This window comes from Accipiter gentilis, chromosome 2 (assembly GCF_929443795.1).
Source record: "Accipiter gentilis chromosome 2, bAccGen1.1, whole genome shotgun sequence".
NCBI lineage: Eukaryota > Metazoa > Chordata > Aves > Accipitriformes > Accipitridae > Astur > Astur gentilis.
In genome coordinates this window covers 27,810,087-27,824,197 of record NC_064881.1, presented here as the reverse complement: position 1 = coordinate 27,824,197, position 14,111 = coordinate 27,810,087, and the positions used below count along the sequence as shown (strand labels likewise).

At 40.4% G+C, this 14,111-nt stretch overlaps 1 protein-coding gene across 8 annotated transcripts in view; it reads left to right on the top strand.

Moving 5' to 3' along the window:
* Positions 1-14,111, top strand: part of RUNX1T1 (RUNX1 partner transcriptional co-repressor 1) — a 114,883-nt gene that overhangs the window by 99,237 nt on the left and 1,535 nt on the right. For all 8 annotated transcript variants that reach the window (XM_049821220.1, XM_049821203.1, XM_049821229.1 and 5 more), the window contains 2 exons: positions 4,754-4,944; positions 14,071-14,111. The exon at positions 14,071-14,111 is cut by the window's right edge and continues 1,535 nt beyond it. In XM_049821220.1, the coding sequence (XP_049677177.1) occupies positions 4,754-4,944; positions 14,071-14,111 (232 nt within the window). The remainder of the gene's footprint in view (positions 1-4,753; positions 4,945-14,070) is intronic.

The window sequence follows — 14,111 nt, the reverse complement described above, 5'->3', positions numbered from 1 at the left end:
AGTAACTTTATTTCTCTTGCAAAACCTAGGTTTTGATGTAGTTTGGCATATTGGGTCATTTATGACTCCTTGATGCAGTACAATAAAAGAAAAAAGTTTCTTCGTGAGCTAGCAACACAAGTTAATGGAAGCTTTTGGCTTGAATTATAAAATTGGATGTGCGTTCACATTGCTTATCTCTACAAACAGTAGTGTACAGGAGCTGTGACATGTCATCTTGTGAACGTATATGTCATTAGTTGCTTTGAAACAAAGTTTTTCCTTTGGTCCCATTTCCAGTCTCTATTTTCATGCTGATGTGGGTTTAAATCAGATTCCTTTTATTAACTGAACATGCCTGTGAATTGGAGAATAAAAAAAGCCTGACTCTCTACAGGATACATACCTGTATCTGTTACTAAGAGTAGTAAAACATCAGAAAGCATACTGCTTTTCATAAATCATGGGCCTTCATTTTCAGGAGGGTGCACTAAAGTTGGAGGTCTCCACAATTTCATAATCAGTTCAAGGCAGTAAAGGTGCAATGCAGCTCTGTAAGAATAGGTCTCTAGTGTCATTTGAGATGGTCTGTAGTTTCCTGGCTGGGCTGCAACTGCCAGTCAAGAAGGCTGCAAATCTCTCACAAGTCATTTCTGCTGGCTCAGTGAGGGTATCTTGGTATCTCAAATGTCCACAAAGGCCAATGTGTAAACAGCTGAATCAAGTATGAAAGTCTGATTGGGATGCTGAATCCATTGAACTGAAAGAATTTGGCATCAAAATGGTAAATAAGCAACCTCAAAAGCATGTGAAAAAGGGATTCACTTTAAGCTTTTGGAGATTGATAGACTCCAGCGTAATTCTTGAAATATTCCAAGTTAAGTACGTGTTTTTGTGATTGTTGGAGCAAACACATGGTATGCAGCACCTTGTGAATTAAAGCCATGTGAGCCCAATTCATTTTCATACATCAGTAGAAAGGAGTCATCAGTGCCCTGATTCACCTCATTGAATTGTGGATATGGAGTCAAAGAGTCCAAGCCACGTTCTTGGTGTCCCTCAGTAGTCAAGAGAGAGACAGGCACGTGGAGAGGATCAGTCAGATGATAGGTTGGGTGACTTGCTCTCTGAAAATACCTATTTCTATTTATTAAATACTGAGGGGATCCCAGGGCCACAGTGGGCTGCTGCCTTAGCTTCTTTCTGTGTCACGAGGAACCTGTCTTCCAGCCATCCCCTGTCACTTAGCAAGGCCTACTGTTCATGGCAATCCAGATGGAAGCGCTGGAGTTACCAAGCAGGTGTGGAATGACCATACTTTCTTACACAAAGACAATAAGGCCTCTGCACGTTCTCCAGGGTAGTCCTGAGAAAGAGGTGGTGCATTTTGGTGTATGAGACTGAGATAACTCATGTCACCAGTGGCCAACGGCCTTCTTTGCCAGGGTCAGCCTGAGAGTGAGATGATGCAAAATGTCACGGTGGCACAGGACTGCACCCCTGCCCACCACCTTTCTCTTCTCATCATGTGGATCGAATGTGCCCATGATGTGAGGGAGGTGACGAGGAGCTGGCTGGTGAATCATCACGTTTGGTTATATACAGCAGTGAATGCTGAGCTGAGTACCTCTCCTGAGTCAGCTCCAAGGACCTCTGATCATGCTGAGTAACGCCTATTCCACACAGGCTGTTTGTTCCCTGGAGCTTCTCTCATGAGTTAGCGCTACTCAAAGGGAAGGAAGATTTCAATTGCATTCCTAAAATGACAGAGTGAATTTATGCCAAGAATGCTTAGCATTAGTGGGAAAATGGAGGATGCGGATATATGCATCTTAGATACTTGGTTTTAAAAACTTCTGGATTTATGTCTTCTGATATTGGAGTCTAATCACTCTTCCTTTCTCTGGAAATGCAGAGAAAAGAAGAGTGCTGGTATCATTCCTGGTCTTCATAGCTCAGCACTGTCAAGGCAAATAAAATCTCCCTTCACTGTCACCCATAACTTTTCCTGCACAGATACTACAGTTTTTATTGTTACCTGAAACTATGAAGCCTGCATTCTATGTCTATAAAATACCTGTAGGTAGTGAAAACATTTATTTTGAGTAGATGTGCAGAAAATCCGTGATAGGAAATTTTGTCTAGTTTATTTGGGTGTTCGTTCATGAGTTCATAATAAATGGAAATAATGGTGGTGCATTGTGACCCAAAACCCCAACATATTTTAACTATTTGTTTTCACACTTAGTATAGCACAACACAAATTCTGTTGTCACAGTTAATGGAAATACTAAAGTCCAATCCATAGTTTATGCCAATTAAAGAGTATCAGTCAGGCATATGGCCTTCTAAGCACTTTTAGCATCTTCACACTCTCAGAAGCTTTGCAAAAAACTTACGCAGCATAGAAGTTAGAATATAAGGCTCAATTTCAATATTTGGGCTGAAAAGAAGTAGATTATGTAGGATGAAAAACCATAAAATTAGAAGTCTGTAAAATGTTGGCGTATTTTGTTTGTTTTATATAATAGTTTAAACTGGTATTTCTAACCACTGCAAACACCTCAACGTAAAACTAAATTTATATGATGTAATGAAAGTGCATTATGCCATACAAAGATAATTTCTATTCGTAGCAAATACCAGCAAGAATACAGATTTTCTCAAAAGAAATCCACTTTGTTAGTAACTGCAGTTCATAGACACAAAACGTCTGTATTTAAGTTGCCTCATTTTTATGAAAATGGTAATAAAATTGCATCTGTATGTTTGCCTGTGTATATTTCTTTTCTCACGATCAGTGAATGTTTGCAGTTGGTAATAAATATTCAAGCACCTTGCAAATGTCCTACCAATTCCCTTTGCTGATCTGTGTGCGCCTGTGGGACTAGAATAGGAATGCATAATTTAAATATAAATTGCCTGATTTGCATATAGAATTAGTCTAGCTGCAGCTTTGATCGTAAGCAAAAATTATTGTCCTGTATTGCCACTTAGATAGAATTTTAATTCACCTTGAATATTCAAAGTAAATTAAGCCTTGGCTGTATGGTTGAAGGGTATGATTTTTTCCTCTCCTGAGGCTTTCCCCTAAACAACATTTATGGTAGGGTAATATAAGGGCATATTTTCAGCCTCATAAAAAATAAAGGCATAAGTTTTATCTCTAAGTTCCCCCCACCCCCCAACTTCAGTTGAAACACCTCTTGCAGACAATGCACGTGCGTTCACACACACACACACACACACACACACACACCCCCCATAGTAATAGAACTCTTCTTTCATTTTAATTAATTTCATTTTAGTCAGTACGTGGCTTGAAGTTAAGTCTTTATTTCAATTTGCTTAATAACTGACAATGGAGACTTCACGTAGTCATTTTTTTTAAATAACAAGTGCAGAGCTATGAGACATAACTCAAGATTGAGTTATTGACGTAGTATCTGTATGTAAGAGTTTGGTCTATGTACATGTGCATGCACACAAATGCATGGGCTAAATACATGGACTAAAACTCAAACCCATAACACAGTTGTAATACTTAGATTTTAATCTACAGGAAACCATTTTTATAGAAATCTATGTTTTTAATTAAACAGAACATTTAATTAAGGTGGTTTTTAAGTGGATGAAACAATTAAGTGCAAACACTTGAATGAAACATGTCATAATTGGTTTTAATAGAGTGTTAATTGGTACTAGGTTTGCCAAGTTAATAATTACTGCTTATTAAATTTTCAATTAATCATTGTCATTTTGCTTTGAATAAAGATGAAAATTAGATAAACTAATTCAGGGGGAGGATGGTTTCCTTGTTAATTAGAGCAGTTAATTAAAAAAAAAAAAAAAAGAAATTACTTGTTTTAGTTGTCAATTAAAAGACTGTTCATTAGTAAAATCTTTGCACTCTTCTTGCATCAAAACCCAAATAACTAATTTGTGACAATCCATGTTTTCCGGAATAAAAGATACGATGCTAGCATACACCGAAGACTGACTTAGTTATTTTACAAGAAGCATGCAGGTTTGAATTCAATGAAGCGGTGTGCCCCTGCTCAGTGTTAATTGTGCACTGAAACCTTGCTGGCTGTGGTGTGCTCAAGAGCTCTGCGGAGCCAGGAAGTCAAGTCTTCACAGTGTAAACATGGGTTTGAAGGAGAGATCAAGAGGTCAAATGAATGTTCATAAACAAATTTTAATTTTGGCTCGTAAAATTATATGTCCAGGAAAAGATATTAGACCAGCGATTTAAGTTTTTTAAATAAACTCTTGGGGGTTTTTTAGCTTCATATACTTATTCGTTAACGTATGGGGGAAAAAATCGTTAATGACTATAAATCCTGTCTTAATTTCCAGAGCTTCAAGACACATTTTTGAAAAAGTCTGTAATATTATGTCTTAAATAATAGTTCTTGCCAAACAGATTCATAAGTCTGGTGTGCTGCAAAACCAATTTTCCAAGTAAAATGTTCAGAAAGGTCACAAAAATAAGGCACCGGAGATCTGAAATGTCTGTACTTAAAGAAGTACTGCGTGTGAATCAGAATAGCAGGAATTGTCGCGAGTGTTAGAGGCTTTGGTGATGGGGCGCTAAAGAAGCACCTGGGTGGTCTTGAAGAGTCTTGAGAAGCCAGGCTCCTCTGTGCCCTTCTCCTCAAACAAAATAAAGACTCTCAATATCACAGAGTGTCTGCGGCATTTCAGGCATCAGTTCTGTGTACCCCTGCGCCAAACGTCCTGTGCTGACGAGGATTTCTGCCCTCCTTTGTAGAGGAAGCTGTCAACGAAGTAAAGCGTCAGGCGATGGCCGAGCTGCAGAAGGCAGTGTCGGAGGCAGAGCGGAAAGCTCACGACATGATCACTTCAGAGAGAGCCAAGATGGAGCGCACTGTTGCCGAAGCCAAGCGCCAGGCTGCGGAGGATGCACTAGCTGTTATCAATCAGCAGGAGGATTCGAGCGAGGTACGTAAGGTCTTTGCTGGGCAGGCATCGCCTGTGGCTGCAAACCCCAGGTGTAACTGAGCTAGCTTTAATCTGGCACAAGCTATTCCTGCGACACGGGAGTGTCAGTGCCCGCTATTAACTGTTTGCCCAGTTGCTTTGGACGCGTATGTGAGGCACATGCGGAGCTCCAAATTTTTCTTGGCTCTGTTGTAACCGGAGCCCGAAATAGCTAGTGAGCTTGAGTTGTGTTCTCACCTTTTAACTGCTGTTCAGGGTTACATATAATGCACGCATTTCTGTTCTAATTTAGCTTTCAAGTAGCTTTGTTTTACAGCTCTTCAAACTGCCATATTGAATAGATAACAAGATTGCTCGGTGGAAAATACTTCACCCTGAAATCTGATTTAAACAAAGAAATGATTCATTTAAGAGATTGTAGAGCAAGGTGGCTAAAAGCTTCTCTGGGGAAAGTTTTGGATGTAGAAGTGATGAGCAAAAGATGGTGGTTCCTGTAGGACAGAATGTGAGTGTAGATTTCCAAGTGTTTCCTTTTTTTAAATGTGCCACTTTGGCTGCAAGGAATATTTGAGAGTCGAGGAGTGGGCAAACACTGTTTGGAAGGAGGAAAAATAGACTGAAAAGAGAACAAAGAGTAAAACAAGAATAAGTATGTTAAGCCTTGATTTACTGTCAGACCTGAGAGTGGAAGCCTTGAATTGCTGCAGTACGGGACGTCCAGCAGCACGACTAGCTGGAAGCTGGGAGAGAAAGAGCAGCGTGTGTTTGACCAGCGTTGCAGCAGTCTAGATAGCAATTAAATTTTACGTCCGTTACAGAAAAACAACATCCTAAGTTAAAACTGCCCTTAAAACCACACATGACAAAGAAGTGACATCAGTTAAAAGTGATTTCCATATAATCCTCATCTCTCATGGCCACTGAAATGAAAGAACATTACTTTCATGAAGTATTTATTGTTCTTGTACTAAGATCTTGGCTGTAGTAAAACCACTTTTCAATATAAATTCTAAATGGCAGGGAGTTAGAAAAAAGATTAGATAGCAGTACCTGTTGTGTGGGGACATCTGTTTGTGTATGCTAGTGTCAAAGCACTTTTCATGGGCTGGATGGGCAGTGTTGTAGGAGAGTCACTTAAGTTGAAAGATGCAGATGAGCTAGCTGCAGCATGCTGAGAAAACTGGCAGAAATCACGAGCAGATAAGTCAGTGGCATGCTGCAGTATGCATCCATAATTTGAGGGAGCGTAAGATTTTAATTCATACCAGGCTTCTCTGGAGATGAAAGACCATTGTGGGATCACTAAATGCCCAGAGTTTCTCCTTAATGTGTAGCAGATGAATAACAAGGAGACAAAAGGAATTGATTTTCAGCATCTGAAAGTTTCTCAGGAAGAAAGGGACTACGGGAAGTGTACATACCCTTTAAGTACTAACTGTTCCATTGTAGATTAAATGAGACATAAATTCAATTTATTGGCATTTTGTATCTGAGATACTCGAGGACATTTTTCCTGCACTATGTTCACAGAGAGGGCGTTTGTCTGACTTAGCATCATTAAAGAGCTGTCATTTTGTGTGTGTATATGTACAAGAGACTTCTATTGTTAAAAACAAAATTCCGAAGGTAAATGCCTTTGGAGGAAGCAGCAAATTAAATCTTGTTTAGTGAACTGATATAGTGTAGGCAGGACAGAGGAAGTACTTATGTGCCAATACACACAGCCCATTCTTCCACAGGCAAATGTGCATCCAAAGGAACGTGTAGAGAGTTTGTGTGCTGTAATTAACTCCTGAGCAGTCATAGTTCTGGAAAAAGCTGTATAACAACAGACATCTTTACTTCTTCTCCAGCAGAATTGCTTACAAGGTTGTCTACTTCTTGGAAACAGGATTTTAAAAAAAGGCAAATAATTCTTTTAATTGCATTCTAATGAAATGTGGCTCATAAGGTTATGGATGTTCTCAGGGCTGTGCATCCTCAGGGAGAGTACAAGCCTCCTGGACTTAGAAATGAAGTCTAGTGTCCTGGTCCTGCAGCCTTCACCCCTGTGGTCATGAGTGGCACATCGGGGTGGCTGTTTTGAGGTGAAGAATGGAAGTTTTAGTAAACCTGCAGAGAGAACTCAAGTTTGCTCAGTTTGTGTTTACAGATACTTGATTAATTGTGAAGGAAGATGACAGTGATACTTATTTGAGAGTTGGATGTGTCTATTTAGTTTTTATAATTAGTTCCTCTTCGGCTTCTAATTATGCCAGACTCCAAACATTTAGGGCAGTGCTTCTCACAATTACCTGTTAACTCTGGCTTTCCCTTTTTTTTTTTTTTTTTTTTGTGTGTGTGTAACACTTTTCCTTCATCTTTGAGGACAGAAGATCAGTTTGCCAGTGTTTGAAGAGCATTTCTTTGAAGATGAGACCTTGTGTTGAGGAATAAAACTTCACATTTGCTTTGGTGCTCATTATCTCTCAATCTCTCTGTGAACATTCCTCCTCATTTGTCTAGGTTGTAAGTCTCCATAAACTTCTCTCTGTTTACAACTTTCAGCAGAACACTTTCAGCAATGCAGATTCCTGTGTACTAAAAGCACTGGAGTAATATTTCCAGGGCTAAAATATTTCCAGTTCCAAATATGAGAAGGCTGAAGAGCAGCTTCTGCAGTCTTCCAGGTCTAGAGGAAGGCTGAGCATCACTCCTCGTTGCTTATCCTTGGCAGCACGTTACGCCAAGGCCTGCAAGAGAGCTCAGTATAGGCTGCTATATAATCTCCATGCAGTTCCTGACAGGGAATATTTCTCCCACGGGTGTAATTTGTTCTTTTGGCTGTTGAAACTATGAATGGAGATGGGAATTTGGCACCAGATTTCTAATGTATCAGATGTAATTTTCGTCTGATATGGCCACTCCCTGTCTATTGGCAAGGTTTCTCCCTTACAGCTCTTCATTTGTTATTCAGTAAAATGCATCCTGAACCTAGCTGGGGCTCCTTGAAGCTGCTCTGGTGTGAGAACTTTGTGGCATGATTTTTATTGCAGTCTTCTCCAGACCTCAAAGTGATAACAAGTACTAAGACTCAAGATTTTTGTAATTATTATAATTTTAAGATAATATGTAGTTTCCTCATCCAAGACCTTTCAGAGGTCTCACAAAGAGAAGTAGATTGATTTTTTTGATCTTTGTTGTTGTGGTGGTGGGGTTTCATGGGGTTTTTATCTGGTTTCGTTTGGGGTTTTTTTGTGGTTTGTTTTGCTTTGTTTTTAACCCAGAAAAAGTAGCATCCTTGAGTGCAAGATTGTCTGCAAGAAAACAGTGAAGTAGGGCATGTTGAGCTCACTGGAGCAAAATAAAGGGAGCTGAGGACAGTGAGAGGACTAATAGGTGAGGTGTGATATTTGAAGCATCTTCACTTTTAAGAAATGGTCTGCAATATTTTGAGAATTACCACATTACACAGTATAGTTTTAATTTCTGACCCTTATGCGATCCCTTGTTAAACTATTGTTCTTTGCTTATGTTTGAATTGTTCGATATGATTTAACTCGCAGTGCCACTGCTTCAGTGTTTGTACATTTACTTTCTAAAGATTTCCATAGTTTCTCAGGATAAGCCGTTGTGACTGAGCAGGATATGTTTATTATTTTCTGTTACTCTAATGAGAGATTTGTTGAAGATCAGCTAACAGAGCACACTGCTGTTGGAAAGCAAAAGGACAGGAGAAGGCCTACCTGTCAGCATGGCTGTTCCTGAACCGCAAATTATTTCTTTACCAGTTCCTTACAGTTGGCTTGACAAAAGATGACCCATTCATCAGTAGTTGACTTGGCTGAGTACAGAAACATGTGTGAGCAGCCTACTCTTTAATGACTGCCGTGCTTGCTTTGGCTGCAATGTACTGTTGTGCAAATCAATTTTAATAGTAAGGGTGAACAGCTTAGCAAAGAAACTGGCTGCCCAGATTGTAGGGGGGAAAAAATAATCATCAAAACATCTGTCTTTCTGCTCTGTTATAAAATGCCACTGAAAAATCTGACACTCGGTGTTCTTCCTCACTTTTGAGTAGGGTGGGGGCTGGGGAAGGAACACAAATGTTTCAGTTCTTTCTACTTAAAGCAGATGCTGACATCTGCTCAGATAAAACAAGTATGTAACTGGTCCAACACTGCTTTTAAGAGATGTGCAATGTTAGGGTTTGTTTATATTGCAGCAGTTTATGTTGTATGTGAATATCACACCTGACATTTTGAAGACAGCTGGGTTCAATCTCTGCTGACCAATCCACTGAGACCAGGACTGTGCCAGCAAACCTGATTCTGAGCATCAGATGCTGTGATTCAGGCAAGCCTAGTTTTTAGGCTGGTATTAAATTTAATACCTATGTCAGCTAATGTTTAATTTTTTGGCTGGGCATCTCTTAGAAAGTAGCACATCATCCCCTGCAGTGGTGGGTGGTACAGAGGCACCAGAGCCATGTGTTCTGCGCAGGATCAGTCCAGATGTGATGTGAACATTGGCACTGCCCCAGATTGCTAAGCTAAAGCCTGGCTAGCCAGCTTGCACATCTCTTCTGTATGCTTCTCCCCACTTCTGTTTTCAGGATTTAGCTTCTCTCATGCTGACTTGTATGAACATAGATGTACTTCACACAATAAACAGTGGCTTGGGCAAGCCTGGAGTTTCCAGTGATAGCTGTAACTTTACTAGAAGCATCTAAAGTTTTGAATATCTTTTTATGGAGCGCTGCATTTTGATGCAGCGTGGGAATTTCCAAAGTACCAATGTGTTTCCCTTGCTAACAGGTCTTTGATAGAATTCATAAACAACTTTGCTGGTTTTTTTACACTGGTGTTCACTGGCTTATACAGCCCTTGTTTATGCCACTGTGGTTTCAGTGATTTCTAGATGTTCTTTTTCTTGGGGTTAGCAGTGATAGTGTTTTGAATGCCATGGACACTGCAGAACCAGGAAAAAACTGGGTTCTTCATGCCCATCCATGCTTCCTTTCCTGGTAAACTGGGGAAATCCAGAATTTATCAAAGATGACAGAGCAGTGTTTGACACTGTATTACAGCATTTTAGAGTTCATCATCTCTTTGACATGTCACAGTCCATTTGGGTTTTCTTCTTCTTTAAGCAAGCTCTACACTGAGTCTCAGCTGGAGGTGTCAGAGGAAAGCAAATACTCAATTGTGGTTGAATATGTCAAAGATGAAAGCCATGGGATGGGCAAAATTATTGACAAGTATGTGTCCTAGTACTGGAGACCACAGAAATAGAGACCATTTGTTTTTAAGAATTTTCATGATGGCAAACAGAAGTTTCTGAGTTCTGTTGTTTGAAGGTGGAAGCTTAAGTGCATGAAAATTAAGAGTCTGACCTAAGATAAGGCTCTGACCTAAGACTGATGTTCCTTGTCAGTTGAAAGAAGAGGATGAAATATGATCGGTGGCATATATTCGGAGCAAGATTCCCATCTGGTGTAATTTAGCCCAATTTCATTGAATTAATCCATTTTCAAGGGACTGAAGTTAAATTGAATTATGTAGTCTGAGAATCTGGCCTTTTGTATAACCTCACTGTTTCACAGGAAAATCAATGCAGAGTTAAACTGTAATCCAGTCCTCGTAGTTTTAGCTACATCTGGAAGTCTATAAAGCAGAAGCTGGAAGTGCGCTGTAGTAGGGCACTACCTAAAGACAGAGAAGATAGACCAGGAGAGGCTTTGAGAGGTCTGCTACTCCCTTTCCCAATGCATGATCAACTCTAGCTGTATCATTCCTGTAAGATACATTCTTTTCCTGTGCTTTAGTGATGGAGATTCTCCAGAGCCTCCAGGCAATTTGTGCCTGTCCTTAAAAAGAGATTTCTCGTAACATCTCTTTCCAGTTTTTTTTGCAGATGTTTGATCCCGTAACTTCTCCTGGTCATCCATGTAGACATGGTCATTGACCCTTTCACTGCAGTAGCCTCCAAGATGTTTGGGTTCTACCGTCCCCTCTCAGGCTACCATCTCTCCTTAGGTTTAACAGTCTGAGTTCGTTCAGTCTCTTCTCATAGCTTGTGTTTGTTGTACTTCTGATTATTCTGTCTGCCTTTCTCTGGGTTCTTCCCAAGTCTTACTTGTCTTAGTTGATTTGCTGTATTTGAAGTGTGTCATCCCAGCCTGGACAGTACTCCAGGCTGGGTCTTGCAAGTGCTAGGAGATGGAGAGTCTTAAATCAGGTGTGAAGCAGTCCACAGTTGTGCTCATACACCCTTGTATGATGATTGCCACCTTGTCACCAACATGACATTGTGGTCCCCTGTTATCCGAGATGCTGTCTACATGGCTCAGCCAGGGTGCCCCGTTTTGCTGGTACCTGCTAGAGCTTCCCAGGAGGGAAGATACCTTGAGCATGCTTAATCCCATAGTGAGCTCAGGCTCTGTCCGTGCTATCTGAATCAAATGAAAATAGGTGAGCAGAGGGATATGAAGCACAGCCCAGGCTATTAGGTGGCATCTTGAGCCTGGCTTTTCTTCAGTAGAGTTTGGGCTCTGGAGGTATCAGCCAGCAGTGTGAAGAGAAAGCATCTGTTGCCAAAGGTTGCGGTGCCCGAGCCTGATCTTTACGCCTGTTTTTCACAACTTGCACGTGGGAAGGAACAATGAGTGGCCTCAATGGTGAGGGCCATGCAGGACAGGAGTTCTGCACGTCAGATCCAGCTACTATCGCAATGCAAGCTCCCCATGGCATGTGTGCTTGTTTATGCTAATTTGCACTGTAGTAATTTATAAATGCAGTGAGTTGTTGCATAAATGTGAGCTGTAAAATTTATTTTGAAATTCTTGTATTTTATGTGCTTTTATTCCCACAATTACACTAAAGCTGTAATGACCTGTTAAATTAGAAATAATAAGTCCAATGGACAAAATCACATACCAGACAATGTAGGACACATTAAGTAATCATGTAAGGAGCCAGTTTAGAGCTTTGTCACTTCATTAAAATCTTGCACTTATGTCTCACTTTTCATGTTCTGTACAAGCTGATAGTTAATTGATGACTGTTTTATAAGAAAGTTGAACCAGTACTGTTAAAATTAAACGACTGTTTTCTGACATCAATACAGATCTTGTGGTAAGATACTGCAATATCGTACGGTGGCTCTGGTCACGTCTGGAGACAGTTCTGTCTGTGCAGATAGGCCTTCCCCAAAAAGAAAGCAAAAGGAAGATTCCCCAGAAGTTGGGCTAATGAAAGAGATATTTGAGTAGAAAAAGTTTGACATCCTTGTAACAATTCCAGCACAATTAAAGCATGTACTTCAGTGTTGCAAACAGATATGCACAAGGGAGGGATTCCTGCACCTGGGCAGGTGCCGGCTGACTTCAGCGTTATTCCATGTGGGGAAAAGTGTCTTTCCAGAAAAAGTCTGCATGGGGAGGTTTTTTACACGTGGATTTGTTTTCAGGTGAGAGGATACAGGGAAATACGGGCCAAACCTAGGGCTGGCAATTTAGTTGGAATCAAATAGCTAGGAGGTCAGCAGGCATAGCAGTAGGTGGAAATTCTGTGCAAGTACAGTTGGAACAGAATTGTACCACATTTACCGATAACAGTGGAAGCATCAAGCTGGCAAAATGAAACTTCTACAAGTATGGCATGACTGTTGAGAAATATGAGTATAGCAAAAGAAGGAGAATCTAGGTATATCACAATTTATTCTCTTTCTAGTCAGCAGGATGAGGCATTGTATCTCTTTGAAATGCTAATACAAACTTGCCAGCTCATTTTGGTGTATGCGTAAATATGTGCGTGCACGTGTTCATGTACAGTGTTCTAAATTACTTATAGTTATTTTTAATTCTGGAGATAAAAGGTCTTTTAAAGAAAAGGTGTTCAAGAATAGTACAGCTATCCGTTTCCAAAGGTGGTTTTAACCTCTCCAGCACTGGACAGAGTTTGAGCAAAATGAATCTGAAACAATGAATACTGAATCAAAACCAGGTGATGCCAGAAAAGGAGTCTGAATTCCCGACATTTAACTACCAGAAACATCTGTTTCTGTGTGTTAGTAATTCCACCTTTTTTTAAAAGTGTTTTTAAAGATGGGAACAATTTTATGAATTTAAAAAAAAGAAGTCCCCAACACATGTATCTGTAATTGCCTGGTTTAGTCTGTGTGTTTAATCGGTATGAATTGAGAATGCCATGTATGTTTGATTTCAAACTCAAAGAGCAATTGAGCGCTGGACAGTTACTCTTCCCCCATCTGCCAGTACACGCCTATGCCAAAAAAACAACAAACCAACCAACCAAAGGGGAAAAACCCCCCCAAACAGCAAAAAGGGGGAGGATGGAACTAACACACGGATTATTTTCTACAGAAGCCACTTGACTCCGATTAAATGTCTAATTTCCTTAAAATATTGTTTTGGATTTAGGTCTTTGTTTGATTCTGAAATTGGGAATTTTTTTAATGTAGTTGAGGAATATCACTTAAAGATTGGCCATGTTCCAGCATCCAGCTGGCATAGCTATAGAGTGTGAGAAAGTGAATAGCGTACATATTCTGCGGTGGCTTCCCCATGCTGCCAAAGATTTAGGCTCCAGCTTAACTAATCCCTGCCAGAAGTGCCACTGAGTCAAATGGCATTACTCAGATGATTAAAACTGAAGTTATCCTGCAGTAACAAGTCTTACCTGTGTGTTAGGTCTTTTTCTCCCTTTCTTCTCTTGCATTAGTCCCTCTCCACTTTTGGAGAAGCATTTTTTTGTGTGTGCGTGTGTCATTATTTGTTTTAATAAATCTGGCAGAGGAGCTTCATTATTTGTTTTAATAAATCTGGCAGAGGAGCTAGCTGAAGTTTTTCTGAAACTTTCTATTAGTCAGCATGCTTCTGGTGACTGGACGTGAAGGCGTACTTGGAGTTTGCATCGCTGGTCCTAGCAAATAGCTGCTTTTGTTCTTGCCCAGTTTTTGCGGGCCAGAGTCCCCCAGGGTGTCTGGAGCTGCTGTGGAGAAGGTTCATGCCTCAGCCATTGTTAGGCAGAGGGTTGACCAGCAGTTCCCTGCCAGCTGTTTTTAATAGAAGATTTAGACACTAGCTGATTTCTCCCCTCTCTCCCCCTCCTCTTTTGCTTCTAGAGTTGCTGGAACTGTGGCCGGAAAGCTAGTGAAACCTGCAG